This window comes from Miniopterus natalensis, chromosome 7 (assembly GCF_054644295.1).
Source record: "Miniopterus natalensis isolate mMinNat1 chromosome 7, mMinNat1.hap1, whole genome shotgun sequence".
Taxonomy (NCBI): domain Eukaryota; kingdom Metazoa; phylum Chordata; class Mammalia; order Chiroptera; family Miniopteridae; genus Miniopterus; species Miniopterus natalensis.
The window spans coordinates 76,280,625-76,308,291 of record NC_142087.1 but is presented as its reverse complement, the minus strand read 5'-3'; the positions used below and the strand labels follow the sequence as shown (position 1 = coordinate 76,308,291).

At 48.2% G+C, this 27,667-nt stretch overlaps 1 protein-coding gene across 2 annotated transcripts; it reads left to right on the top strand.

Annotated features, from left to right (window-relative positions):
- On the top strand, positions 1 to 27,667 carry LOC107536077 (uncharacterized). Of its 2 annotated transcripts, none has more exons than XM_087819171.1 (6): positions 1 to 80; positions 2,927 to 3,160; positions 15,189 to 15,350; positions 16,366 to 16,428; positions 20,145 to 20,396; positions 25,734 to 27,667. In XM_087819171.1, exons 1-6 carry the CDS (start codon positions 35 to 37, stop codon positions 27,011 to 27,013), a joined length of 2,037 nt encoding a protein of 678 aa, XP_087675297.1. In that variant the 5' UTR covers positions 1 to 34; the 3' UTR covers positions 27,014 to 27,667. The 2 variants fall into 2 exon arrangements, with proteins under 2 accessions (XP_087675297.1, XP_087675296.1); XM_087819170.1 differs by having other exon boundaries at positions 5 to 80; positions 2,921 to 3,160.

The window sequence follows — 27,667 nt, the reverse complement described above, 5'->3', positions numbered from 1 at the left end:
CGCGCCCCCGCCGCCCGGGCCCCCGTCTGCGGCCATGAACGCGAACAGCGAGGGCGAGAGCTTCCCGGGCGCCGTGCAAAGTAAGTGCCGCGCCGGGCGCAGTGCGCGCTCCGGGGCCCGGGCCCGGGCACGTCCGCGACGCAGCGAGCAGGCCCGGGCCCCGAAATCGGGGTGACGGCCGTGCCTGCGTCTCGGAGCGCGCGGCGGGCGCGCCGGGCGGGAGGCGCGGGGCGCACCTGGGGTGGGGGCGCCCTGCCCTGCGCGGGGCGGGGGCGCGCTGCGGCCGCGCTGGACCCCGGGGGGAGGGCATGCCGGTCAGACAGCTCCCACCCCCCTGGGACATTTCCCGGGTTCCCCTGTGGAGTTTGGGGCATTTGGGGTAACCGCTGCGACGCCGGTGGGAAAACTTCTGCCTCGGTGGCCCCGAATCCGTGGCGCGTGGGGGTCGGGGGGTTCGGAGGGCTGGCCGGCGGGGCTGGGCGCCCCGCTGCAAAGCCGCGTCCACCCTGAAGGCGGGGATTTGAATGAGGAATGGGGCCGTGGTGGTTTGAGTTTGGGGTTCGTTTTAATTTTCCTTCCGAGACAAGCAGTCCCTAGTTTCGCCTGAAGCTTTGTTTCCCCAAGTGTGGTCCAGCGCAAAGCAGCCACCTGGGAGCGCGACCGCTTATTTTAAAAAAATAACCACAGACCTCTCCAGGGCCCCACCCCTCAGGTTGGGCTGCGGTGGGGATGCTGGAGGGGAGGGGGTCTGAGGCTTTCGCTGGGAGAAGTTCGAGAACCACTGGCGCCGGGGTTTGCAGATCCCTGGCACCGAGGAAGCGCTTCGCCCGTTAGCTGTTCATGTTAACAGTTGGGGAGACTTCGGCTCCCAACTTGGCTGGCTGTGTAACTTGCATCATTTGCGGAAAGCACAGATTTTCCTAAACCCAGCGCCCCTTCACCCCGCCCCCTTTATGACTTCTCTCCCGGACTGGGGCTCAGATGTGTCCAGGTCTAACTCCTAGCCCACCTCCCCCGGGTTATTCTGATGCTTGGAGAACTTTGCAGAGAAAGCAATTCTCCTTGTTGGTGGCGAACATGAACTTGCCCAGTGTTTTTTATTTGGTCTCAGTTCATTCTCACTACAAGCGCAAGAGGTAGATATATTTTATCACTCCATATTTTCAGAAGGCGTGCGTTCAAGTTCGAGTAGGGAAGCTCAGTAGTAAGCCAGCCGGGAGCCGTGCTGTGGGAGGGACCCCTGAGCGGGCCTGTTACCAGCACCGTCGCATGTGGTCCTCAGTCATCCTGTGAAGCACAAACTTCTCCTCCCCTTTCATTCTGGGCATCAGCCCTGCGTGATCGGAATCATCAGCGATGCAGGTCACTTCGTCTCTTGGTCCTTTGTTTTCCCCGCAGTCCCCCGAGCCCGTCAGCAGCTCCAGGGAGGCAGTGTTCCAGAGGTTCTGAAGGAAAGCCTTCGTTCCTTCCATCCATTGACTTCAACGTACTTAAGTGCACAGGGCGTTCTGCAAGATGGCTGATAAAACATCACCGCCCTCAGTCCCAGAGCACCTCTCCTTAGCAAGTCAACCAAATTGTATTTCCCTACAAAGATGTCTTGTCTTAGTTAGACTTGGGGAAAATTGAACATAATGTGACAAACACTTTTATAAATGTTCAGAAAATTGATACATGGATGCCTACCATATATGCACAAAGTATTTCTCATATTATTTAGGCATGGGGAAAATTGGAAATAATAGACCTTATAGTTACTGAAAATTAGGAAGCATGAGTAGCATGAAACAATGTGACTGTATTATTATATAATTACATTTACGATGTATTTTAGAGATACAGCACCATCACTCGTGATATATGGGGAAAAGATTACTTTTACAGTACATTATGATCCCAAAAAATCTCCAGTTAACAAGTTTTTTGAAGGTGAATAGAAAATAGTCTGTAATGTTCCTGATACACATAGGTTGAAAGATTGTGAGTGATTTCCACTGCTGTTTTCTTCCAAATTTTCTCTTGTAAACATGAGTTTCCTTATAATAAGGCAAAGAAAAATTTTTAAATAAAAATTAAGGTTCTCATATTAGAGACTTATTAATTAGTGGTGTTTCTTTATTCAATAAAGAATTACATAGCACTTTCTAATGTGGTGCCAGGAACTGTGGTAGGTACTTTGCAAATGTGAACACAGTGTTACTTCTTGGTATCATTACTATGGAGAAATAATGTCTCTATCAGTTAGGAATGAATTTTGGCTCTAAGTAACGAAACTGAGCTAATGAGGAATCTGGACGTGGTTGATTTAAGAGATCAGTGAAGTAAGGACCAGCATCTGTAGGGATCTTAGCATTTTCCTCATAGTTACAATATAGCTGCACAAGCCCATGTCATCACATCTGCATTCAAGGCAAAATGTCCGTTCCCTTTTTATCATGAAAGCCAAACTTTCTCCAGAAGCTCCTTTAGCAGTGTGCTGGAAGGGTTCCTAAGTATGTAGGGGACCAAGATTATTTAGTGGTTCTTGCAGTGAGGGAGGGGTGGATAGGGTTTGGAACTGTGGAGGGATTGGTTTTCATATTAACTGGGAAGTAAAACTATTCTTAGTTGGGGTAGGAGATGGCTTCTGGTTCTTTGAAGTCCAGGGCAGACATGCACATCAAAGAACTTTCTTGTGTAAAATGCCACTAGTGCCCCTATGAACAAAATGCCTCATGAGCCATTACTTGGGTCTGGGTACATTACTGCCAGGACAGAATTGGAGTTCTCTTTGCAGGGAAGAAGAGAGAAATAGAGTGGACACTGAGCCACCAGCTGGCCGTGTCTGCCACCATGCCCTTTTTCCTACCACGGACCTGGTTTGTGTTGTAATTTCAAACTGTTTGGAATTAACCCGTTACTTTCTCTTTGCCCCGTGGAGTTCCAGGCGGCACAACGGTGCTGGTTGAGCTGACGCCCGACATCCATATCTGTGGCATCTGCAAGCAGCAGTTCAACAACCTGGACGCCTTCGTCGCTCACAAGCAGAGCGGCTGCCAGCTGACCGGCGCGCCTGGGGCGGCCCCCAGCACGGTCCAGTTTGTATCAGAGGAGACGGTGCCCGCCGCCCAGGCCCAGACCACCACCAGGACCATCACCTCAGAGACTCAGACGATCACAGGTATGGGTGGTGCGTGGGGTGTCCGTTACACTTGGCCGTGTCCCAGCCGCCTCTGTGGAACTTGTGAGAAAGTTTCCCAGGGTCTACCCCTTGGGGTTGCTGATTCGTTATTTTTAACAAGCTCCGCGGGGAAACCAGCTGTCCAGCCAGGTTCCGGAAGTGCTGGGTTAAAACATGAAGTGTTAGAAGTTATAAATGTTGTCATATGTTACACAAAACAAACAAGTTTCTAAAGCAAAAGACTAGAGAAAAAGGCTTGCGAGAAATACATTGCAGTTAAAAAAAAGATAGTTATTTTGGGTGATGGGAGTGTATGTATGGTCTTCGCATTTGCATTATTTGTATAAAGGGACATAAAACATTGAGTGTTTGTTTGTTTGTTTTTGAACCTGTGAACAGGCATCGATGCCTCCCCTCCCCTGGACTGCACCCGGAAAACAGAAAAGTACATCCCAGTTCTGGGTTGTATCCATTTACTCCACAAAAAATAAATTGCAGGTGGATCCACAATTTAAATGTGTATGATGAAACCATAAAAGTCCTAGAGTAAATACTATACACACAGATGCACACACATGTGCACATACACACACGTACACCTATTTATGAATGAGTTAGTGCAGACATTGTGGGTTCTGTGGGGAATTGGAGAATGTATTCCTTAGCTAAAGGCATTCACATTTTTTAATTAAAAAAAATATGTGTGTGTGTGTCTACCAAATATAAATACTGTGCCTACCAAAGAAGACAGGTTGTGGACACTTCCCCCGAAAAAAAAAATATCATGTGCTTGCAAGTAAACTTGCAATTTTTCCAAAGTAGAAACAATGTATTAAGTATAAAAACAGCTGGAGGAAAAAAATTACAGCATATATAACTAAGGCCTAATGTCCCTCATATATAAAGAACTCCTAAAATCAATAAAGTAGAGAAAATGAACCAAGTGGAAGAGTCAGCAAAGGGCAATTGGTGAGATACAAGAGGTCCTAACCCTGAAAGCACGCTCTGGTGCCTTGGTAGTTAAAGACACGCATGTCAACAGAAGGCTGAGGGCAAGGATCTGCTTTTCTTTTCTGGGGATGTAAATTCACATAACCTGGATGATTTTTGTGGTGTCTTTCAAATTTTAAATATCATATTTAAAATCTTTCATGTTTCAAAAGATACACAAAACACATTTACCCAGTAAGTCCACTTCCAGGTATTTATCCTATAAAACTTTATAGCATATACTGTAAAGAAAGTGGAGCCTGTATATGTAAACATCAAGAGGAAATTAAATAAATCAGTATCAGAGATTCGGGCAGTGGGTATGACTTAGCCTTCAAAAGGGGAGCTAGGTCTGTATGCAGACATAGAAAATTCTTGAGGTAAGTATAACATATAGAGCATTATGTTCAAGGTCAGCTTCTAGAACAGGAATGAGGCAGGTAATGTTAATGAGAGAAATGTAAGCCGTGCACATTAGGGAATAGTGGGGACTGTGGTAAAGTGGAAGCAGCTGCTCTTTGGGTCCAGGCAGATACCTGAGTTTTTCAGAGAAGCCAAAAAATGTGAAATTTCCCAAACTTTACAACTTTGATGGCCAAACAGAATACACCTGTGAGCCCAATCGAGCCCACAAGCTTTTTTTAGCGTATTCTTTTGTTGATTAAATAGTCCATCTGGAGCTGAGTAGAGAACACCGACTTTCACTTCATCAATTGTATGTTGTTGTGATGTTTGAATTTTTTTGTAATATGCTAAGTTCTGTGGTCGTTTCCCTAATGCATCCAAAATAATGTTTCTGCTGAGTTTTTAAAACATTGAAATGTAATTATAACTGATCCCCTCACAAGCCTTAATAATACTACCTTGAGGTCTTCCCACTTTCTCCAGAGTTGATCTTAATTGTCATCTTAGAGGAAGTCACCAAGAAAACATGAAAACTAAAAAAAACACAACACCTTAGAGATGGGCCTGGTACAACCTTCTCATTTTAACGCTGGACGAAATGTCGCTGCAGATGGGGATGAGACATGGCCAAGGTCCCACCACAAGGTGAGGACAGTCCTAGGACTTAGGTATTTTGGCCCTTACCTCAGCTGCCTTCTCTCTGCAGACTTAGCGTTCAGTTCCCTGTCCTCAGAAACAGGCTCCCAGTACCCCTGCTGTGGGCGTGAAGCCTGTGACCTGGTGCCCCCCCTTCATCTGTGGCCATGACATCTTTCTGTGTTCTGAGATTTTGCTTATGGTGTTCCCTCTGCCTGAAATGCTTTTCTTGTCTTTGCCTGGCTGACGCCAACTCAGCCTGAGAGTTTAAGGTTCGTGACGGTCTGCACACAAGGGACCTGGCTTCATCGGGAACACCCCCGTCCCCTCTGAATTGCCGGAGCCATGAGGAACGCCTTTCTGTTTTCCAGATGAGCCAGGATTCCTCTGGCCTCGGAGCCTCCAGACCTGTTGTTCCTCTGCCTGGAACTGACTTTATTCTTACGCAGATGTCAGAGCTGGGCCTAAGGACATTTCCTCCAACCCTGTCCTTGACATCACACACACTATTTGCCCAGACCAGGCCAGGTGCCCATAATTCAGTGATTATTTGCCCTAGACCTGTAAGGTCTATCCCGTCGTGGGAATGTTGGCACCTGAGGTCAGGGGCTGGGCCCCTCGTGTTCACCGCTGGATCCGCAGCACCTAGAAGGCGCTGGGCACAAGGGCGCTCATTCTCGGTTGAGTAAATGAACTGACTGCCCGAATCTGACATCTGTCAGTGAAACTCACCCCACACCCAGTGACTGCTCCTTCTGTCCCCCTAGTACTTTGCTCGAAGATGTCCACCCTCCTATCAGTGTCTCCATTGCTCATAGCCATCCACTCCTGCTGTGCCTGTTTTGCTGACCGCCCTGTGCACTCAGGCCAGACCTAGGGTCAGTCCTCTTTGTGCCCAGCTCACGGTGGCACCCACTGCACCATGTTGAAGGGAGCTCCGGAGACTGACTGCTGGACTCGCCTCCCAGTCTAACACCCCACAGCCCTAGACGGGGCAGGTGGCCTACTCACTGATTAATATTCCTCATCTGTACAAACGGGTCATAATGGTACCTGACACTCTTAGGTCAGAGAATTAGGAGCCTAATACCTAATATAATTGGGCGATTGTGAGGACTCTGTGATAATCCACAGAAAGGACTGGGGCAGAGTGATTGGCCTCAATAAATGACCACCCTTATTAATGAGGGTGAGTGAACAGGCCACGAGCAGGTGGGGAGATCTGCTGCTTTTCTGCCTGACTCAGCCGCTCTCTCTGATTGTTCCTGCTTCTGTGCCACAAAACAAGCAGAATCTTGCTTTTTTCTTTCTTTTATACTATTTTGTTTAGTTTTCTGGGCCCAACTCCCCCCACACCTGAGCTTCAGTGTCCACCAGTGACAGTCCCCAGACCTGCCTGTGGACCAGAGCCCCCAGGGAGCTTGTTAAGGACACTGGTGCCTGGGCTCTGCCTCCTGCACCTGCATCCCTGGGGCTCAGGCATCTGTGTTTTTAACAAGCTCCCTGGGGGATTCCGGGTCTCAGCCGGGTTGGAGAGTCCCTCACTGCCCGAGGCCACAGCCCGAACCCGGACACTGGCAGATTCTCCAGGTGCCCTCACCCAGACACCGTCCAGACTTACTGGTTGCTCTTTGGTCCTTCTTTAAGCGAAACCCGTCCTCACTCAGCTCATAGGTCTCCTCTCCGTCCTATAGTAGTTGGATTAAAGTAAAATTTATTCTCTGCCTGCTAGCTTTGAAAGCTTCCTGTTGTTTTGCATTTGATTTAAGAACTTCCTGTAGAAGCAGTAAAATTAGATGTTGATGCTGGTGAGGGGAGGAAAAAAGCATCTAACATGCATTTTCTAAGTTCTGGCTTAAAATCATGGAGCTCTGGAGGCAGGGCCCTGAGTTTGCATCTTGGCTATATAGGGCCAGGGGAGCCAGCCCGGTGACCGTGGCAGATTGCAGGGACTCTTGGTATCACATTTTTAAAGTGGGGACAAGAATAAATTGAAAGTTTGGTGTCCTGAGCCAGACTGGGTTGAACTGCCGTAAGCACTTACTCACCAGGGAACCTTGGGCAGGTCACTTAGAGTGAATTGATCTCTTGACCTAGAATGATCTTTTCATCTCTCTTGGTTAATTTTTACTCTTCAGGTTCCAGGTTACAAGTCACCTCCGCCTAGAAGCTAGCCATGATTTCCCCCTGAGGTTAGGTTTCTCACTGCTTCCCCACTTAGCGCTTACCATAGTAGTAATTAATCAGTTATTTGGTGACAAGCAGTCTTTACTTAGGCAGAGGAGTGAATTCAGATGCTGTTGGGGGTCCAGCCATGTAGCGAATGCAGCAGATGGAGAGTGGGAGGGCCTGTGGGCAGCCGGCTGAGAGAGAAAAGCAGCCCGGACAGCCAGCAGCCATCGGCAGCTAGGCCTCGGTGCTGCTGGGAGCTGGGCTGGCTCTGCAGGCCATGCTGTTCTCCTGTTGAACGTGGGCAGTTTCACAGAACATCAGCATGGTACAGGGCCGCTCGACCACGGTGAAACGGCAAAAAACACACGAAATACCTTCGTCATCATTTGGAGCCACAAAATAGCAAACTCCCCCTTCCCCACTAACCTGAGTGACATCTGCTTTTCTACCTATTACAGCTGCAGCCTCCCGTTTCTCAGTACTATTTATTAAGATATCAAACCAGACTCTCCCCCACATCCTGACAGCTTCCAATGCAGGCTTCCTTGAACCCTCCCCCCAAATTACCTAGCATGAGCCCCAAACTGAGTCCTTTCTAGCACCGTTGCTGAGACTCCACAGTTCCCATGGTCTGAGCGTTCCCTCAGTGCAATGAGTAATAAACTTACCTAAAGTGTGTCCCTGGTGGTCTGTGGCCAGAGGACAGGGACATAGAGAAGACCCAACTCACCTAATTGATTTTGAAAGCTTTAAAAAATAATCTGAAGGCTGAGTTTGGATTGTGAACCATAAACTAGTGGTTCAATTTCTAGTTTACCAGACGGTCAGTCTCCCTGCAGGGCAGGCCTGGCACCGCACAGGCACTCAGTAAAACGCTTACCGAGTGAGTACAGGAGAGGACGGCTGTAAGGGTTAAACTGGTTCACGTGCCTGAAACACAAGGCTGCGTGTGTCCCATCTCGAGGGCCCAGGGAGAGCGCCTGGGACTGTCGGGCGCAGGTGCTGGAGCCGAGATCACGGAGACGCTCGCCCTTGGAGACTTCCAAGCCCGTGCGCAGGGGAGGATTTCGTTGTGAGACGTACTAGCCCAGGCATGTGCGATGGGTGCAGCCTTGCCAAAGAGCTAGAGGAGTAGATGGTCCCAAGGGGAAAGCCAAGGGGAAAACTGTGAGATCAAACATATAGCAAGTCTTGAAAGACCCAGCTGCCTTTGGGAGGAAGACGGTGGAAAAGGGGCATCTCCTATGGTGGTCTGGGGATGGGGCAGCTCGAGGCAAGATCTGATAACAGAGGCTAGAGATAGCACAGGGAGTATGCGGTAGGAGCCATGCTTCATCTCTGGCCTTTATTCTGAAGGAGCTAGGGAGCCATTGAAGGTTGTTGAGCATGTGAGTGACGTAGTAAGACAAACTATGTAATGATTTGCCTTACGATGCGGCAACAATAATACTAGCTAACTCTCAGGTGGTGTTTATGAGGTGCCGGTCCCTTTCCTAAGCACTCTGTATGAAGTCCTTTCCACATCCATAAATTAAATACTGAGAATTATCCGCATTTTACCAATAAAGAACTCAGGAACAAAGAGGCTAAGTAACTTGTTTGAGATGATCGAGCCAGAAAGCAGCAGAGCTGGGTCTCAAATCCAGGCTGCCTGGCTGCAGGATCTATGCACTTGACCTTGCCACACCATCCCTTGGAAAACTCATCGCAGTGTCTCTCAAAAGCATCACCTAGAACTTCATTGAAAAATGCAGTGACCCAGGGCCGCCCCTGGAATGACATCTCGTTGCCAGCCGGTGCTTTCCATCTCTCTTAACACCCAGCTGCAAAGGGGCCGCACAGCAAGGCCACTGATGATCTCTTAGGATAAGAACTGGCAGGGCGGACCCAGGGTCAGGGTCGGTTCTGCAGTTCAAAGGTGGCGTGTTCTCTGCACCCTCTTGGTGTCCTGGTGGTGGACTTTGTCCTTTGGCTTTGCCCTCTCACGTGCCTCATGGTGATGAGAAGGCTGCTGCTGCTTTATGCCTCAGGTCCTCACTCAGCCATGTCCACAGGTCAAGAAAGCGACAGCTTCTCTTTATCAGGGAGGAAATGCTTCCCAGAAACTCTAGATCCTGTTGGCTAGGATGGGACACATACCCAGTTCACTGTCGTGGGGGACACTGGGGACAGGGAGGGGAGCTTAGCAGTGGCATCCAATCCCAAGGGGCCCTCGCATGGCCACACAATTGCCACTGCTCTGTTAGACGGGACGAGAGCGGGAGTTCTCAGAGCTGGTGTGCAGAAAGAGTTGCCTAGAAAGCTTGTTTAAAAAAAAATACAGCTATAGCCCTAACTGGTTTTGCTCAGTGGTTAGAGCAGTTGGTCTGTGGACAAAAGCGTCCTGGGTTTGATTGCGGCCAAGGGTGCATATCTTGGTTGCAGGCTTGAACCCCGGCTCCAGTCAGGGCATGTGTGAGAGGCAACCAATCAATGTGTCTCTCTCACATCAATGTTTCTCTCTCTCTCTCTCTCTCTCTTTCTCTCTCCCTTCCACTCTCTGAAAAGCAATGGAAAAAATATCCTCAGGTGAGGATTTAAAAAAACACAAATACAGCTATAAAGATATTCAGACTTTTCTCCCTATATCTACATTAGAACCTCTGGTCCATGATCAAGTTTGAGAACCACGAGCCAAGAGAAAGGGAAGGAAGGATGGAAACCCATTGGCATCAATGTCTGGCACATAGTAGGTGCTCCACAAATCTGAATGAACGAGTGAAACCAGCACTGGGAGTGGGAAGGGGGTGTGAGAAGTGAGAAGGTAGCTCCATTCCCCTGGTAGTTTGGGGGTTTTTTGTTCCTATTTAGGGAATTGCCAGTATAGTGCAGGTTAATTTTATTTTAGAGAGGCCTGTTGTTTGCCTGTGACAGACCCCTGCTCTGGCTAATAGTTGTTTAAGCCCAAGAGGAGATTTTTATGTAGGAGAAATAGGGAGCCACTGAGGACTGAGGCAAGGATGCTGCTAGATCTCAGAGATCAACACCAGAAGCTAGAAATACATTCAGGATTTCAGATGCTCATGGTTCAAAGTGTGGCTGGGGGCCATGCCCACTGCCCAGGAGCTTGTTAGATATCCCGTCTCGGCCCCACCCAGAGCTGCTGAAATCTGCATTTTAAAGAGGCTCCAAGGTGGTCTGTGTGCGGGTTCCACTTGGGGGAGCAGCCATCTGCGTGGCAGCTCCCGCCTGTGTCCTAATTCCAGGGCAAGCGGATCTGATCGGCCTGTCAGGTGTCTGCAAGAACAGAAAGGTCTAAGCTCGAAGGTCACTGCTGATACCCCCATTTTACTGGCAAAAGAACCGAAGAGCAGAGTGAGCAGTGGAGACCAACGGTGGTCCCAGGTCAATCGGACATGTGTAAACACACACACACTCTCACACTCACACTCACACCTGGGAAAGAATGGCTACTCCAACATCACATTGCACACACGCACTCAAAGCAGCCCCTCCGTGATCAGGGCCACCTGAAGTCTTCCCTGAGGTATCTGCAGGTCCCATTGCACACAGGGGCTCCTGGAAAGAAGCCGAGTGTGGGGGAGGGTAGGGAGGGGATGCCTCTAATAAATCAGCCAGGAGGCTCCAACAAGGCTGGGTAACTTGGCTGTTGGAGTCCCACACCTGCAACAGAATGCTAGTAATGATTACTAGCATCCGTGTTCTGTATTGAAATGTCACCTCCTCACTGAGGCCTTCCAGGATTACCTTACCTAAAATCATGTGCCCCCAGCCCTTCCCGTACCACTTCCCTGCTTTTATTTTTCTCCATAGCATTTAGCTATGTTGTATGTATTTAAATTATTTCTTTCCTGCACACTCAAAACTAGAGTACCAGCTCCATGAAGGCAGGGACTTTTGCCTCTTTGGCTCCCTGATGTGTTCCTAGTGCCTAGAACAGTGCCCAGAAGGCACACAGTAGGTGCTTAGTAAGTATTTGTGGGATAAACCAGTGAATAATAACAATTGCAGTAACGATGTCCCATGCCTGGCCTCTAACCCTCACAGCAGCCTGGGGAGATAGGAATGGGAATCACCCCTATTTTTCAGGTGAGGAAACTGAGGCTCAAGGAAATAAGACTTAAGAGCCCAAGCTCTTGAACAAATCCTTCCCGGTCCGGGAGCCATCTATTTTGGGGTGACTCACATGTTTTGTGTGATTAGCCCTACCTCCAAAACAATCCCTGCAGCTGGGTGCCTCACCCTTTGCTTCCCGCCGTCTCCCCAAGACAACAAAGGCAAAAATGGACAAATGGGACTGCATCAGATGCACCAGGCTTCTGCGCATCGAAGGAAACAGCAGGCTGGAAAGGCAGCCCGGGGAATGGGAGAGAATGTTTGCAAACCGCATTGAGGCGTGGCTGACATCCAGAAGCTCCCACGCGCCCCTCTGCCGCGGCTCTCCATGAATCCCGGGACACCGAGGCTCACGGAGGGGCCCAGCCCGTCTCCTGGGACTTACCTCCCTGGGAGACTGAGGACTCCAGGCGCTGGGCTGTGGGAAGGACTTAGCCATTCCCACAACACCCCCCCGCACACACACCCCTTCCTTTTTTCTTTTTCTTTTTAAAATCACCGTCTGAGGATATTTTTCCTATTGCGTTTCAGAGTGGAAGGGAGAGGGGTGTGGGGGAGAGAGAGAAACATCGATGTGAGAGAGACACGTTATTGGTTGCCTCTTGCATGTACCCTGACTGGGGCTGAGGATTGGGCCTGCAACCGGGGTACGTGCCCTTGGCTGAAATCGAACCCAGGACCCTTCAGTCTGAGGGCCGATGCTCTAACCACTGAGCCAAACTGGCCAGGGCTCCAGCCTTCCTTTTGTTCAGAAAGTTGTAGAACAGAAAGTGGGGAAGTCACGATAGCATGACCAGCCAGCCTAGTTTAGCACTGAAAGTCCTATGTCCCTGGTAGCCCTCTGTCCCAGGCAAACAAGGATGGACGGTTGGTCACCCTGGGTGTTGGTCAAACTCCCGTGGAGAGTCTGGTACCAGCACCCAGTTCTGTTCAACTAGAGACTCTACCAAGGCCGCATCCTTGCTTCTGATTCTCTCATTAAACTTTGCAACAACCTTATGAAGCGGGCACAGTGATTCTCTCTCCTTACAGGGGAGGAAACGGGCCTCAAAGAGGTTACACAACTGGCCCGAGGTCACGCACACAGTAAGAGGCTGAACCTGGACACGCGTCAGTCCAAAGACCCATTCCGAGGTCTCCAACACGGGGGTGCGCCTTAGAGTTAATGGGATTGCTGTCAGCCAGCAGGAGTCACAAACGAAACGGTCTCTGTGTACCTGGGAACAAACCTGATGACAGCCGAGCACACTGTTGTCTCTTTGGCAGAGTCATGTGCGGTTTTTGGAACTACGTGTATTGAGTTTATTTGCTGTTTAGAACGTCTTCCAAGATGTTGCAGGTTGAAGATGAAAAGTAACTGTACCCAGAGATACCTGGAAACAGCCGTAGGGGCTCAGTGTGATCGCAGAGAAGCACATGTGTGTTGCTGGAGGAACAACCCTGTCTCTGTTCCTGCAAAGCAGCCGCAAGAAGGATGGATTCCCGACAGGAGACAAAGCCGGGCTGGCTTACTGCTGAAGTGCATGGAAAAGGGTCACCTGCGCCAGAGGTTCTCACACCAGGACTCACCTGGGCACATTGTGAGAGCACAGAGCGCTGGGTGCACCCCAGGGTTTCTGATTCAGTAGGCTGGCGGGGGCCCAAGAATTTGCCTTTGTAGCCCGGCTGACGTGGCTCAGCGGTTGAGCATCGACCTGTGATCCAGGAGATCGTGGTTCGATTCCCGGTCAGGGCACAGGCCCGCATTGCAGGCAGGGTCCCCGGCCTCGATCCCCAGCAGGGGGTATGCAGGAGGCAGCGGATCAATGACTCTCATTGATATTTCTGTCTCTCTCTCCCCCTCTCCCTTCCTCTCTCTGAAATCAATAAAAACATTTTTTTTAAAAATTTGCCTTTGTAGCAAGGTCCTAGGTAGGTCCAGTGCTACTGGCTGGGGCCCCGGCAGAGCAAAGGAAACGAGCAAAGAGCCAAATTCCGCTGAGCAGGTGAAACATGTCAGTAAGAGGCAGGTATGGTTGATAGCGCATTTGAGAGACGTGGCCTGAAGAAAGAGGTCAACTTGTCAGAATGTGTTGGCCAACTGTAAACAAAAGCCACTTAATTTTCCTCTGCGTGTTTCACTTGAGAAAAATTGAAACCATGAGTTTACTTAAGGACCAGATGCTGATAGAACCCGGGGCTTCTCCGACCCGCATCAGAATGATGTCATTCTTGCCAAAGGCGTCCAGGAGATAGAGATTCCAAATATCTGAAGAAGTCTAAAAGAACTCATTCAGTAAGTGAAATTTCTCAGGAATATGAAAGCATTGCATCATTAGGTGTTTAATTGGCAGCTCTTTAAAATCTGTTACACATAAAATAATGGTACATCTTAAAATCTGTTAACATCTTACGTTCAAAGAATGAAGGTGTTTGTTTTCAGAGGAAATATAGCATGTCAAACCTGCGGCATAGATATTGTTGCTTCAGGCACAGCCCATACAGGTAATGATGTTAGGTCTGTGTCGATTTAAATAAATGTGTTCCGTAAATACTGTGGCAAAAGCGTCGGAGGTAGTGCCTTGGTGATTGAAATTTGGGAAACAGAATGTGACAGTGGCTTTCATAGTCATCATTAGGGCCTCTTGGTCTGACAAGTTCACCCAACGAAGTTCTGCCCCTGTTGGTCATATAAGTTTACTCCTTATTTGAAGCCAAATCTCCATGTGGCAAACTACATGTAATAAATAAAGGAAGGAAATATCTCCAAACTTCAAACCATAAACTTAGTTAACAGAGAAGTCACAAAAATTTTTATAAGCCAAAAGAAAAAGAAATTTGAGACTACCTGTTTTATAATGATAAAGATGTTTGGTCTCTTTTTTTTTTTTCCTCCTCAAAACGTCAGTGAGAGTGCAAGGATTTTTTTTAAAGGAGTATTTGTGTTAAACAGTGGTTTTGAGAGAACTTGTAGTCCTGTCCAGAATTTCTTCAATCCGTTTCTTTCTAGTTGTTTGTTAGGATTTTGTGGTAAAGCTTTTGGAAGTACCTAAAGCGTTTGGCTGAATTAACAGAAAACCTACCTGGCGTGAGTGATAGGGATGTTTCTTGTTTATCTAATAAGCCTCGGTTAGGATGGTTTCAGAGCTCTGGCTCAACATCTGACTTTCTTGCTGCTCTCTTACGTTTACAGAATGGCTGCCACAGATCCAGCCATCACATCTTCACTCCAGCATGTCCAAAGACAGGAAGTAGGGAACCAGGGCAGCAAGAATGAGCATTCCTCAACTGTCTCTCTACCCCTACTTGTTTGTTTATTTTTAATCAGGGAGAAAATCTTTTACAGGACTCCCCCAGCAGATATTCTTTAGGGCAGGGGTGGGGAACATCCGGCCTGCGAAATCATTTGGTCTGGCTCTGCCAATGCAACTGCAGGTGGGACTTGAAATTCAAAAAATCTAGGAGCTTTTTTTATGCCTAATTCTTAAGTTGATAATTTCATATGGCCAGCGAATGATATAAATATCCAAATGGCCCTTGGCGGAAAAAAGGTTCCCCACCCCTGCCGTAGCATCTCACTGGCTGGAACAGGGTCACACGAACACTCCTAAGCAGCTAGGGAGGCTAGGAAGGCAATCTAACCTGTTCATTCTCTAGAAAGGACGGTAGGCTAAAGGAACAGCTATTGGATATTCATATTATGAAAATTAATAACCATCATGTCTTTTAGTTTCAGCCCCAGAATTCGTTTTTGAGCATGGCTATCAAACTTACCTGCCCACGGAAAGCAACGAAAACCAGACAGCCACTGTCATCTCGCTGCCTGCCAAGTCACGTGCCAAAAAGCCCTCGGCCCCACCTGCTCAGAAAAGGCTTAACTGTTGCTACCCAGGTAAAGCCAGCATTGTGTCCGACTTGTGCAAAGGGTGTGGCATTTCCCAGGCTCCTGGGCTCTAACTCCGCAACTCTCGACGGCTCCAGCCGCCTGGCTTTCCAGTCCCGGCCCCACGGTGTTTGCATCACCACATACGACCTACCCCTCGCTCTCCCCGGTCACTGTGTACGTGGGCTCTTAAGACTTTTAGAGCCATGGGACTTTGAAATGCGACTTGTGAGAATCTCAGGTTACTGTGAATTTTTCATGTTGTGCTGTAGCTTAGAAAGACATGAGAAAGATTGTTCTTAAAAAACAAAACCACAAAACCTTTTTATTGGGAAATAATCTCAGAATTACAGAAAGGTTACAAAAATTGTTCAAAGAATGTCTGTATTACCTTCATCTAGATTTCCCAAATGTCTCCATATTATGTGTGCTTTGTTATTTTTCTGTATATATTTATTTTCCCCTCAAACCATTTTAGAGTAAGTTGCAGACACGCTATCCCTTGCCCCTCAATGCCTTAATGTGTATTTCCCAGAAACAGGGAAGTTCTTTTCTATAACCGCAGTACAATCATCAAAATCAGGAAATTAACATTTACACACACAAATTACTGACCTTATTAAGCTTTTAACAATTGCATCTATGTCGGAAGAAAAACATTTTCCCCTGGTCCTGGATCCAATTTAGGGTCACACATTGCATTTCGTTTTCATTGAATCCTGAGCTTTTCTTTCGTGACCTTGACATTTTTTACAAAGTACAGGCCAGTTATTTTGTAAAGTGTTCCTCAGTTGGGGTTTGTCTGATGTTTCCTCATGATTAGATTTAGGTCCTGCCGTGTGGGCAAGAAGCACAGGAGGGGTGTCGTGACCTGGGTGCGTCATATCGGGGTGCCCGGGACACCTGCGTGTCCTGTTCTGTGGGGCCAACTTGCATCACTTGGTTGAGGAAGTTCCTGCCGAGTTTCTCCGCTCTGGAGTTACTGTGTTGCCCTTTGTAATTCGCCTTTCCTTGCCTCTTCAAGGTTGCCAGTTCAAGACTGCCTATGGCATGAAGGACATGGAGCGTCATTTAAAAATTCACACAGGTAAGTAGCGTTTCTTTGCCACCTACGCCCCGAGCACATGCTCTGGGCTGAGAGCTGGGGACCCAGTCCAGTCAGATACATGATGCGACGCCGACCCTCCGGGGACTACAAGCACAAATTAAATGAGAGCAAGATGGTGTTCCTACACATGATTTTGGCAGGGAATGTTCAAAGCAATAAAATCCAGGGCTGGAACAGATAGGAGCAAACTTAACCGGTGGATAAGTTGCAGTCATTTTGAAAATTAACCTGCCAGAATTAATTAAGATTTAAATGCCCCAGTTTTTCTCATTTTCCTAGAAATGTGTCTCCGTGTGGGCGTTTGTGTAGGTGTGTGGGCGTGGGGGGGGGTGGTATAGAGAATAGTAATTTTTCTTTATGTATCTTTTGTATCTCTTCACCGTCTCATTGGATACAGTGAATATGTTATTTATGCAGTTTTGAAGGGGGGATTTAATAAATAAATACTTTTGTATAAAGGAGAGAAAAAGATTGATGCATGGAAAAAGAAAACTGCGAGGAGTTCTAGTGATTTTAATTTTCTTTAATATGTTATTTTTACGTCTCCCCAATTTCCTGCATGGAGAATGAATTGCTTTTTCACACTATTCTTAACAAAATATGAGATGCTCGTAATTCAATGATACAGACGTATAAATTTAACGATAACTGTATATAGGGTAGGGACACACCGAGGTTTGGCTTCGGTGTCACTAATTGCCCAAAGTCAACATTTTAGCCCCAGCCTTTGGAAGACCAGTTATTTCAGATATTCCTTGGCCCTGACCGATGATTGCCTTATCGCACTGGGGACCACTATCCTATCTCTCAATGTCACAGTCACATGTCACTTGAATTTATTCCAATTATCAGAATGTTCAGGTACTAAGTTGCAAGTATTGGTAAGCATTCTCGACGTGAGAAACGGTGAATCTCTCCACGGGGCTTCCATATGCTGAATTCCATCAGTCGAGGTCACATATTCATTCTTGCAAGAATACAGTGCTGTCATTATTAATGAGGATTGGGAAAGCATTATAAAAATATAAGGCCCTGGTTGGTGTGGATCAGTTGGTTGGGCATCACCCCATACACCGAAAGATTGCCACTTTGGTTTTTTGGGGTTTTTTTAAATGTATCTTTATTGATTTCAGAGAGAGGAAAGGAGGGGGGGAGAGAGAGAGAGAAACATTAATGATGAGAGAGTCATTGATCGAGCCCGCAACCCGGGCATGTGCCCTGACCAGGAATCGAACCCCGATCACCTGGATCCTAGGTTGACACTCAACCGCTGAGCCACGCCCAGCCGGGCTAAAGGTTGCCACTTTGATTCCCGGTCAGGGCACATGCCCGGGTTGCAGGCTCGATCCTGAGTGGGGGGCATGCAGGAGGTAGCCAATTGATGTTTCCCTCCCACATCAACCTTTCTCTCTCTCTCCCCCCCCCCTTTAGAAAAATCAATAAAAAATCTTTTATATACACACACACACACACACACACACACACACACACGCCCTGGCTGGGTAGCTCAGTTGGTTAGAACAACGTCCTAATATGTCAGAGTTGCAGGGTTTAATCCCTGGTCAGGGCGCGTACAAGAATCAATCAATGAATCCGTAAATAAACGGAACAAATCAGTCTCTCTCTCCTCCTCGCCCCCTTCCTCTCTGTTTCTAAAGATAAATAAAAAGATTGTATATACATATATATGTATGTATGTAAGGGCAACAGTCTTCATTCTGTGTCTGTAGATCTTCAGAAAGCATCTTTTGCATATGGTGAGCCAAGTAGGGTAGTTTCTACACAACTGCAGGATGCCCGTCAACGTCTTCAGGTTGCAGAGCTTGCACGAAGGCATCCTAACCTGAGTTACTTTCAGGGAAGAACACGTGGCCCGAAGCTGGCGTCTGCTCAGTGTGCAGACACACAGGACAGGGGCCCCAGGGCCAACCAGCGTCTGCCCACTGCAGACACACGGGACAGGGGCCCCAGGAGCCATTTCACAGCTGATGATGATGAGAAATTATTGTTCCTGAATTTTTAAATTTGACTATTAGCATTTTAATAATAAAATCATAATATTTAATACACTTTTAGGTGTGTTCTTAAATGCCAGATGTTTATTCTATGATGGGAGTGATCAGCTTTGGCCAGCAGTTGATGTGAGCACTTGGCTATTTAGGATTTGTCCGGAATGCATATTTGATATATAAAGTAAGAGGTGAAAATCCTGACTCGCAGCCAGCGTGCCCAGATTCACCCGTCTTTAGTCTAGTGTGTCCCCTTAGATTTCGGCATGCCTTCAGCGAGCCCCAAAACACACACAATTTACTTCTTCCGTCTCTTACCAAGTTAATATTATATATACTATCGCCTCTCGGCCTTCTGGCTAACCCTGCTCTCCCTGCGGCGTGCGCGTCCCCTCCCTGCTGGCGCCTTCCCAGGCAGCGTGTACCTGCCTGGCTCACTCCCCGCCGGCGGGCGAGGGCCCCAGGGCTGCTGCAGCCCTGCAACCCCGTCGCGGGCACCGATGAGGCGAAAAGATGTGGTCGCGGGGAGGCGGGGTTGCGCTCGGCTGAGGGCAGAGCAGTCCCGGATTCCAACCCGAGTTGTTGAGAGAGTCAAATGAAGCCACTCCGAGGCATAGCGCCTTTCGAAAAGGAGGTGTTTAAATTCATGTCAGCCAAGAGGGGTTTTTTGGTACCAAAAAAAAAAAGTTACTTTCAGAGAGGACCACCCAGGTACAAAAGAGACTGGAAAAATATACGTCAAAGAATGTATGCGTGACAAGCGGCGTGTGTCTAGTGAGTCCGGCTTTGTGCCTCCGTCGCATGACTGACCAGAGGGGAGCGGGTGGCCCAGGGCAGGAGGCCGCTCCGTCCTGTGAGACGTGCCCCAGCCTCCCCACACCTGCCGGGCGCCCCCATGTCTTGGCGACAGCTGGCAAGAAGGAAGGGAAGCAGGAAAAGTATAAAGCACGCGGTGTCTTTTTACAAAAGGGACGCGTTTACCTTCTCTGCGTTTCGTTGACGGGACTTGGTCACAGACGCGCCCCTTGCTGCGCGTGAGGCCGAGAGCTAGGTCAGCCACGAGCTCCTGACAGCGGGGGCCCGAGTTCCAGGGCCTGCCTGTCGTGTAAGGGAGAAAGGAGAGGATGGCAGAAGGGACAGTGAGCACGTTCGTTTACTTAGCTGTAATTCAAAAATTTGAGTTGCGTTCTGTTTTTAATAAGAACTTCGCCCTGGCCGGCGTGGCGCAGTGGTTAGAGCGCCGGCCCTCGGACTCAAGGGTCCCGGGTTCAGTTCCAGCCAGGGGCGCATCCCATGGTTGCAGGCTCATCCCCGGTTGGGGCAAGTGCCAGAGGCAGCCAGTCAGTGGGTCTCACGTCTGTGTTTCTCTCTCTCTGTCCCCCCCTTCCTCCCCTTTCCACTCTCCCAGAAAAGCAATGGGAAAAATATCCTCAGGTGAGGATTTAAATAAATAAATAAGAAATTCACATTCCATGTAGGGAAAATTAGAAAATACCAGTAATAGTATATTCATCTCAGACTAGAGGAAACCTCCCCTTTCTCCCAAGCTGTTAGCTCTTTGCCAACCACCCACCCAGCTTGGGGGTTTCTAAATAATCTTTGGAGATCGCGTCTTACTCTGCATAAGACAGGGGGAGGTCAGCCCTTTCACGATTGTTTCCTGAAGCCCTCTGTGTGTGTTCGAAGGAGACAAGCCCCACAAGTGCGAAGTCTGCGGCAAGTGCTTCAGCCGGAAGGACAAGCTGAAGACCCACATGCGGTGCCACACAGGCGTGAAGCCCTACAAGTGCAAGACGTGTGACTACGCCGCTGCGGACAGCAGCAGCCTCAACAAGCACCTGCGGATCCACTCCGACGAGCGGCCCTTCAAGTGCCAGATCTGCCCCTACGCCAGCCGCAACTCCAGCCAGCTCACCGTCCACCTGCGGTCCCACACAGGTAGGTCTCTCCTGGCGCTCTCCCTCCGTGCTCCCGCCTTCCTGTCGCTTCAGTCATACTCGCCCAAAGCATTCAATCACACAGAAGTAAATGAGGTGGGGGCGTTTGGCAGTCCCTTCTATGCAGCTTTGCTTTTCATCTGCCCAGAAGTGCCTTTCTCAGTAAAATAGGGGAAAACATCCAATTTATAACTATATATATATAGTTATAAATTAAATTACTAGTGAATAAGTTATAAAGTTACTATATATATATAGTTATAAAGTTACTATGTATATATATATATATACATAGTAACTTTATAACTTATTCACTAGTAATTTAATTGAGATGTGCTAAATGAAACAGATACATAAGTGATGCATTTTTAATATGTTTCTGCATAATGGTTGGTTAGTCATTTCACTCCGTTTTAAAGTATACTCTGATTAGCTCAGTGTGGTACAGCTTAATGGGAAAACTCAGCAGAGTAGGTAATTTAACAAATTATGTATGTTTTCCTTTTGGCAAGTGTATCAGTTAGCTTTTGATAACAATGATGCTGTGTAACAACCATCACAAACCCTCAGTGGCATATCATACCAAGTATTTATTGCTCACATACTTCAGGTCATTAGGGGGTTGGCTAGACAGCTCTGTTGATGTTGGCTGGTCTTAATCACATGTGTGGGAAAGGCTGGGTGTCCACGGACCTTGGCTGGGGCAGTCTGGCACTACTCCCATATCCTTCATTTTCCTTCTGGGACCAGTGGGCTACCCCAGGCTTGTCCTTCTCATGACAGTGGCAGTAATACAAGCAAGCATGCCCCAGTGTGTCACCCCATTTCATATCTGTATTTGTATCCCATTCGCTAAAGCAAATTCTGTTGGCTAAAGCAAATGTCAAGAGTTGGGGCTGAGTTCACCCACAGAAGGAGCTCACCACAAGGTTACACGGCAAAAGACAGGGACTTACGAGGAGGGATAAAGAATTGAGGCCATTTTTGCAATCAACAGTCCACCCCACCGTCATTCACACCTTTCCAACATACAAACGCATTCACACCCTCCCAAGCCCTCTACAAGTCACATCCAATCACAGGATCTCGTGATCGCCTTCAAGTCTGGCGATATGGGTCCTTTGGAACTAGGCACCTTTGCAGTAAAAAGACACTGTCCCCACACTCCCAGTGTACACAGCCAGGACAATTGCAGTAACCTTGCTGTTTGAAAGGTTGGGCGCCTTTTTAGATTTTTAGTCTAACTGGGTGACAGCTTTGCTGGTAGAGCTGTATAAAAACTGCATTTCCTGTGTATCTACGTGCCAAAGGCCACACCCACAGTTCTTTCCGAGACTTGCCTTTCCTCTGAACCCAAGTATAGGCCTTCGGCATATGACCATCTTCCGTGGGTTGAATCCCTCACGACTTCCAGGAATCCTTGTTCAGCTGAGAGAATCTGCTTGGCACCAACTTCACTCTTTTGGAGATTTTAACAGAGGCTTACATTCACAGCCTTCATTTCTCATTCCGTCCCCACCTCCCGCCCCGAGATCACCTCCCTGGATAGGATCTTTGTCCACAGGCTGCTTTCTTACTTCGAAAACCTTTTGCTGGCTGGAGATGAGAATCTTCATCCAACCCAGCACATCTTTGATTTTCAGTATTCTCTCTGAGTTCCGTTCTGAGAACAGCCAGTCCTTCTTGGAGTTTGCCTCTCTCTTGTGGTAGCATATCATGTGCAGCTTGTGAGACACTTGCCGTGTTTCGCCTAGAATTCATCTCTTCGGTCAAGTCCACAATTCAGTAGGTGCATTTTCTGTCTTTAAGTTACCGCAGGTGACAGTTTTACCAAATGTTTGCCGTTACGTAGCATACAGGCGGCCTCTACCTGCCAACCAGCCTGAAAGCCAGTGCTACATAACTTACTTTTCTGGTGTGGCAGTGCTCCATTTCTCAATACTTATACCTGTATCAGTTACCTGTTCTCTAGTTATCAGTTATCTATTGTGCAATAATGCAGTGTAACAAAAACCCCCGGGAGACCTCAGTGACTACAGCATGCCGTGTTGGGGATCAGCTGGGTGTCGTCTGGGCAGCTCTGCGGATCTTGGCTGGGGTCACTTACAGGTCTGAGACCCTGCTGGCCGTGCCCGGCTGTGCACCAGGCTTCACCGCAGTACCTTAGCTCTGCTCCGTGTCCCTGTCCTCCTCCCAGGACCAGCAGGTGAGGCCAGGCTTGGCTTTCTCGTGGTGATGGAGGACAGGCGTGCAAGCCAGCAGATCCCAATGCACAGCCCGTTTCAAGCCATTGCTGTGTCAGGCCTCCGGAGCATTCCCTCAGCTAAATCAGATGACACGAGGGGTCCTGTTGTCTGAGGTCACAGCAGGTCATCCTGCCCTGGCCAGGAGAGCATGGGTGATGACATACATGACAGAGGTCGTGGCTACAGGGAGATCTGGGGATATTTTTGGGACCTGTAGTTAAGACATTGGCATCACTGATGCCCAACTGATCTTCAGAAATCTCTCCAACCTAAGTTTGAGGAGCTAAAGGATTCATTCTTGGAAATAGTTCAGAATCATCTTGACTCATAACGATAAACTTGCCATTTATAGTAGCATCTTTAAATTGGTCCAGAAAAGGTGTATTTTCTAAAAATTCAAATGTGTTCCATTTATGCAATGTGTCCGTGGAGTGTTTGTTACCCTTCCTTTGCTTTGACCAACTACATTGTCAGTCATCTTAGGAGCCACCTAAACTCAAGAAAGATCTGTCCTGCCCAGTCGGCATGGCTCAGTGGTTGAGCATCGCCCTATGAACCAAGAGGTCACGGGTTCAATTCCCGGTCAGGGCACATGCCCAGGTTGCGGGCTTGAGCCCCAGTGAGAGGCATACAGGAGGCAGCCGATCAGTGACTCTCTCTCATCATTGATGTTTCTATCTCTCCCTCTCCCTTCCTCTCTCTGAAATCAATAATAAAAATAAAAAATAAAACATGAAAAGAAAAGAAAGATCTGTCCACTTAAATGTATTGGTCACTTATTCACTGGGCAACATCCATTAAGTCCCCACTGCACGCTGGACCCGGGGTGAGGTAGTGGGCAGGAACGAATGCAGTCATTTGCCTTTCAGAACTCATGGTCCGGTGGGACTGTCACTGACTAGCACACCTCGTTTAAGAAATAAATCTGTGGTTAAAGGGGAAAAAGAAGGTGACCAAGGGATTTAAAACTTTGACTTCCATGTCAAAAGTGTTGTTAAGCTCTGTGAGATTTGGTTATCTGCTTTTTCTGGGTTTCACCCCTGATGATTGCTTTTAAAAAAGGCAGAAAGATTTGTCACTAATTTGGGCAGGGGTGTAACGGGAAGACCTCGTAAAACCTTCCAGAGCAGAGGTTCTTATTCTGAGCCCACAGACACCTCTACCCAGGATCCGTGAATAGAATTCAGGTCCACCAAATGGGGCACGGAAAATTCACACATCTTCGTTTTCACTAACCTGTACTGAAATCCGATGTGACCTTCAATTACAAAAATTGGCAACCAATCTGATCACAGTGCATGGAACTTGTTGCCAGTAGAAACCACAGATCTTTTGCTAACAGTTGTTGCAGGTAGATCAGAATTTCTTTAATGCTCTTCTCTACTTAGAAATGGTTGTAGCTACTGGACCCGCCGTTGGATATTATTATTTAATACATTGATAAAACACACACATTGCCATATAACAGATTTTTTTCTTTAAAATTTTTAATAACTATTTCAATGTAATCAGTTTCTTTTGTGTTCCTATTAATTTTTACTTTCCTTTGTCTGTTTAGGCATTATTCTGACAAAGGGCCCATGGGTTTCACTGAACTGGGAAAAAGGGGTCAATGGTATAAAAAGGGGGTCAGCAAACTTTTTCTATAAAGGGCCAGATATAAAGCCTAAATATTTTAGGCTTTGCTGGCCATATAGCCTCTGTCACAGTCACTCACCTCTGCCTTGAAAGTGACCATAAACAACACATAAACAAATGGGCTGTATACCAAGAAAACTTCATTTGCAAACACAGGCTGTGGGCCAGATTTGGCCGTAGCTTACCATTTCTTGTTCTAGAATTTAGCGTGCATGGTCTTAGTGGTATTGAGTCATATATAAAGCACTGCTTAGGTTTGGGCTTCCCACTTTTCTTGAAGCTTGCTATTTTTTTCTCCCTGTCATCTTTAATTGCATGTAGTAAGCAGCTCATGGTGATGTGTTAGGCCTTATACCAGAAAGCCAGAACACAGCCTTAGTCTTTTGAGCTTATGACCTAAGAGAGTGAACATCGGCCATAGGTGCTGATAATTGCCTGGCATCTAAGAATACCAGCTCTGGAGTCAGCCTGGGTTGGAATCCGAGCCCTGCTGCTACACCTGGGTGACCGTGAACAAGATCCGTAGTCTCTGTAGGCCTCAATCTCCTGTGTACAATAGTGTTAATAATAATAATGTTGCTAATAGCACCTATCTCCGGGGACTGTTGGGAGCATCTGGTGAGACCATTCTTGTGGAGTGTTCAGCAGAGCGCCTGCCATCCCGGAAGCCACCGTGAAGAATGTTAGCGGCTGTGGTTTTGCTTAATTACACAATAATTGAAATGGGCGGGGTCACCCGTATGCCTTAGATACACTGGACTTGGCATTCGTTGACAAAATCAGTTTGGAATATCACGGTCTCTGCTCATCTTTCAGCGAATATGAATTTAAAAATAAAAGGTCAAGCCGCTGGATTTTGTAACTTCACCAGTAAAGAACGCAGCTGGCAATGTGGGATAAAGTTTGCGCAATAAACACGTCTTTATTAATAAAAATCTGCCTGAAGTGTAAGCTGGGCGTTTCAATCATTGTAAAGAGAATGTTCTGATGAGTGAGCACGGAGATGACCGATTCGAAAATGTGTCCTTCAATCTGTTACAACATGTAACTCAGTCAAAATCAGCGGATTACGCAGAATGGTGAGCCACGAACTAGCCGAGTGGTCACATTAATCTAGGAACCATAGCTCGATTGTTTTAAAGACCATGCTAAGGATATCCACACATTTTATTTGGGACGATTAAAGAGCTCTTTTCCGTCTCAGTTTTTCTCCTGGGTTTTGTCACGGTGGTGGTGCACCAAGCCTGTGGCGGTGGCTTAGGTTTGGGGAAAGAAGTCAAGTCCCCCACCCCCGCACCCCCCCTTTTTTTTTCTCCCAGGGGCTGCTAGGAGCTGCAGTTAGAAGGTCTCCACCCGCCTGCCTTGGTGTAAGCGATTTTCTGGTGTGTGCTTCGGGGGGATCCGCTGTGGTTGTTGCCTGCCTGTTCTCATGGAAACTCACCTTGTGTTGACAGGGGACGCCCCCTTCCAGTGCTGGCTCTGTAGCGCCAAGTTCAAAATCAGCTCGGACTTGAAAAGGCACATGCGCGTGCACTCGGGGGAGAAGCCTTTCAAGTGCGAGTTCTGCAATGTCCGCTGCACCATGAAGGGAAACCTCAAGTCCCACATCCGCATCAAGCACAGCGGGAATAACTTCAAGTGTCCGCACTGCGACTTCCTGGGGGACAGCAAAGCCACCCTCCGGAAGCACAGCCGGGTGCACCAGTCCGAGCACCCCGAGAAGTGCGCGGAGTGCAGCTACTCCTGCTCCAGCAAGGCCGCGCTGCGCATCCACGAGCGCATCCACTGCACGGACCGCCCCTTCAAGTGCAATTTCTGCAGCTTCGACACCAAGCAGCCCAGCAACCTGAGCAAGCACATGAAGAAGTTCCACGGGGACATGGTCAAGAACGAGGCCTCGGAGAGGAAGGACACCGGCCGCCAGAGCAGCCGGCAGGTGGCCAAGCTGGACGCCAAGAAGACTTTCCACTGTGACATTTGCGACGCCTCGTTCATGCGGGAGGACTCGCTCCGCAGCCACAAGAGGCAGCACAGTGAGTACAGTGAGAGCAAGAACTCGGACGTGACCGTCCTCCAGTTTCAGATCGAACCCAGCAAGCAGCAGGCCGCGCCCCTCACCGTGGGCCACCTCCAGGTGCCCCTGCAGCCCAGCCAGGTGCCCCAGTTCAGCGAGGGGAGAGTCAAAATCATCGTGGGGCATCAGGTGCCCCAGGCGAACACCATTGTCCAGGCTGCGGCCGCCGCCGTGAACATTGTGCCATCCACCTTGGTGGCCCAGAACCCGGAGGAACTGCCCGGGAACAGCCGGCTGCAGATCTTGCGCCAGGTCAATCTGATCGCCCCTCCCCAGCCCTCGGGGTGTCCCAGCGAGGCGGGTGCCCTGACCCAGCCGACTGTCCTGCTGACCACGCACGACCAGACGGAGGGAGCCACTCTGCACCAGACTCTCATCCCCACGGCCCCAGGCGGCCCCCAGGAAGGCGCTGGCAACCAGACTTTTATCACCAGTTCCGGTATCACCTGCACGGACTTCGAAGGCCTTAACGCTCTCATTCAGGAGGGGACGGCCGAGGTGACTGTGGTGAGCGACGGGGGCCAGAACATCGCGGTGGCCTCCGCGGCCCCACCTATATTTTCCTCCTCTCAGCAAGAACTGCCCAAGCAGACTTATTCCATCATTCAAGGAGGGGCCCACCCAGCTTTGCTCTGTCCAGCGGATTCCATACCAGATTAGTGCTTAAAAAACAAAAGAAAGGGGGGGGAGGGAAATGTGACACAAAAATAAGTCATACATAGAATTCTGCAAGAGGTATGCCCTTTATGTTTTTAAAGATTATTGAGAAAGGCCCCCCATAATAAATTGTAATTTTATACTGCTTACTATAATTTTTTAATGCTGTAGTAACGGTGAGACCCTCCCCCCCCCGAGTCGCAGTGTTGTGACTGTTGTAGAATCTTAAATGTTACCAGGATGATTCCGATTAGGGGTTGGAATTCAATGCATTGATTAGTGAGGACGTTTGTTTCCAACTTGATTTCCCAACTCGAATAAAGGTTTTTCCCATCTCATTAAACTTGTGTAGTAGATGGTACTTCCCAGCCCCTCTTCTGTGCCATTCTAAAATACGCCCCGAGTGTGGGGTTTTAGTACATGGATACAAATCTGTGGTATGAAGGACCATTTTCTACATAATGTTAAATGGGTTTTTGACAAAAAAACACACCCAAAAAAACAACTTAATGCTAATGAGATGAAAAGGAATGGTTTTCTAATAAATTGATACAAGATTAAAATATATTGAACGTTAATGATTGTGTGGTCAGGGTATGGTTTGGGGTTGAGGGGATGTGAATTATCATATCATTAAAGAGAATTTGAACAAGCAAA

Coding starts and splice junctions, on each gene's coding strand:
- LOC107536077 (XM_087819170.1), top strand. CDS start 35: ATGAACGCGAACAGCGAGGGCGAGAGCTTCCCGGGCGCCGTGCAAA. Junction 81..2,920: donor CTTCCCGGGCGCCGTGCAAA/GTAAGTGCCGCG, acceptor TGCCCCGTGGAG/TTCCAGGCGGCACAACGGTG. Junction 16,429..20,144: donor TCATTTAAAAATTCACACAG/GTAAGTAGCGTT, acceptor GTGTGTTCGAAG/GAGACAAGCCCCACAAGTGC.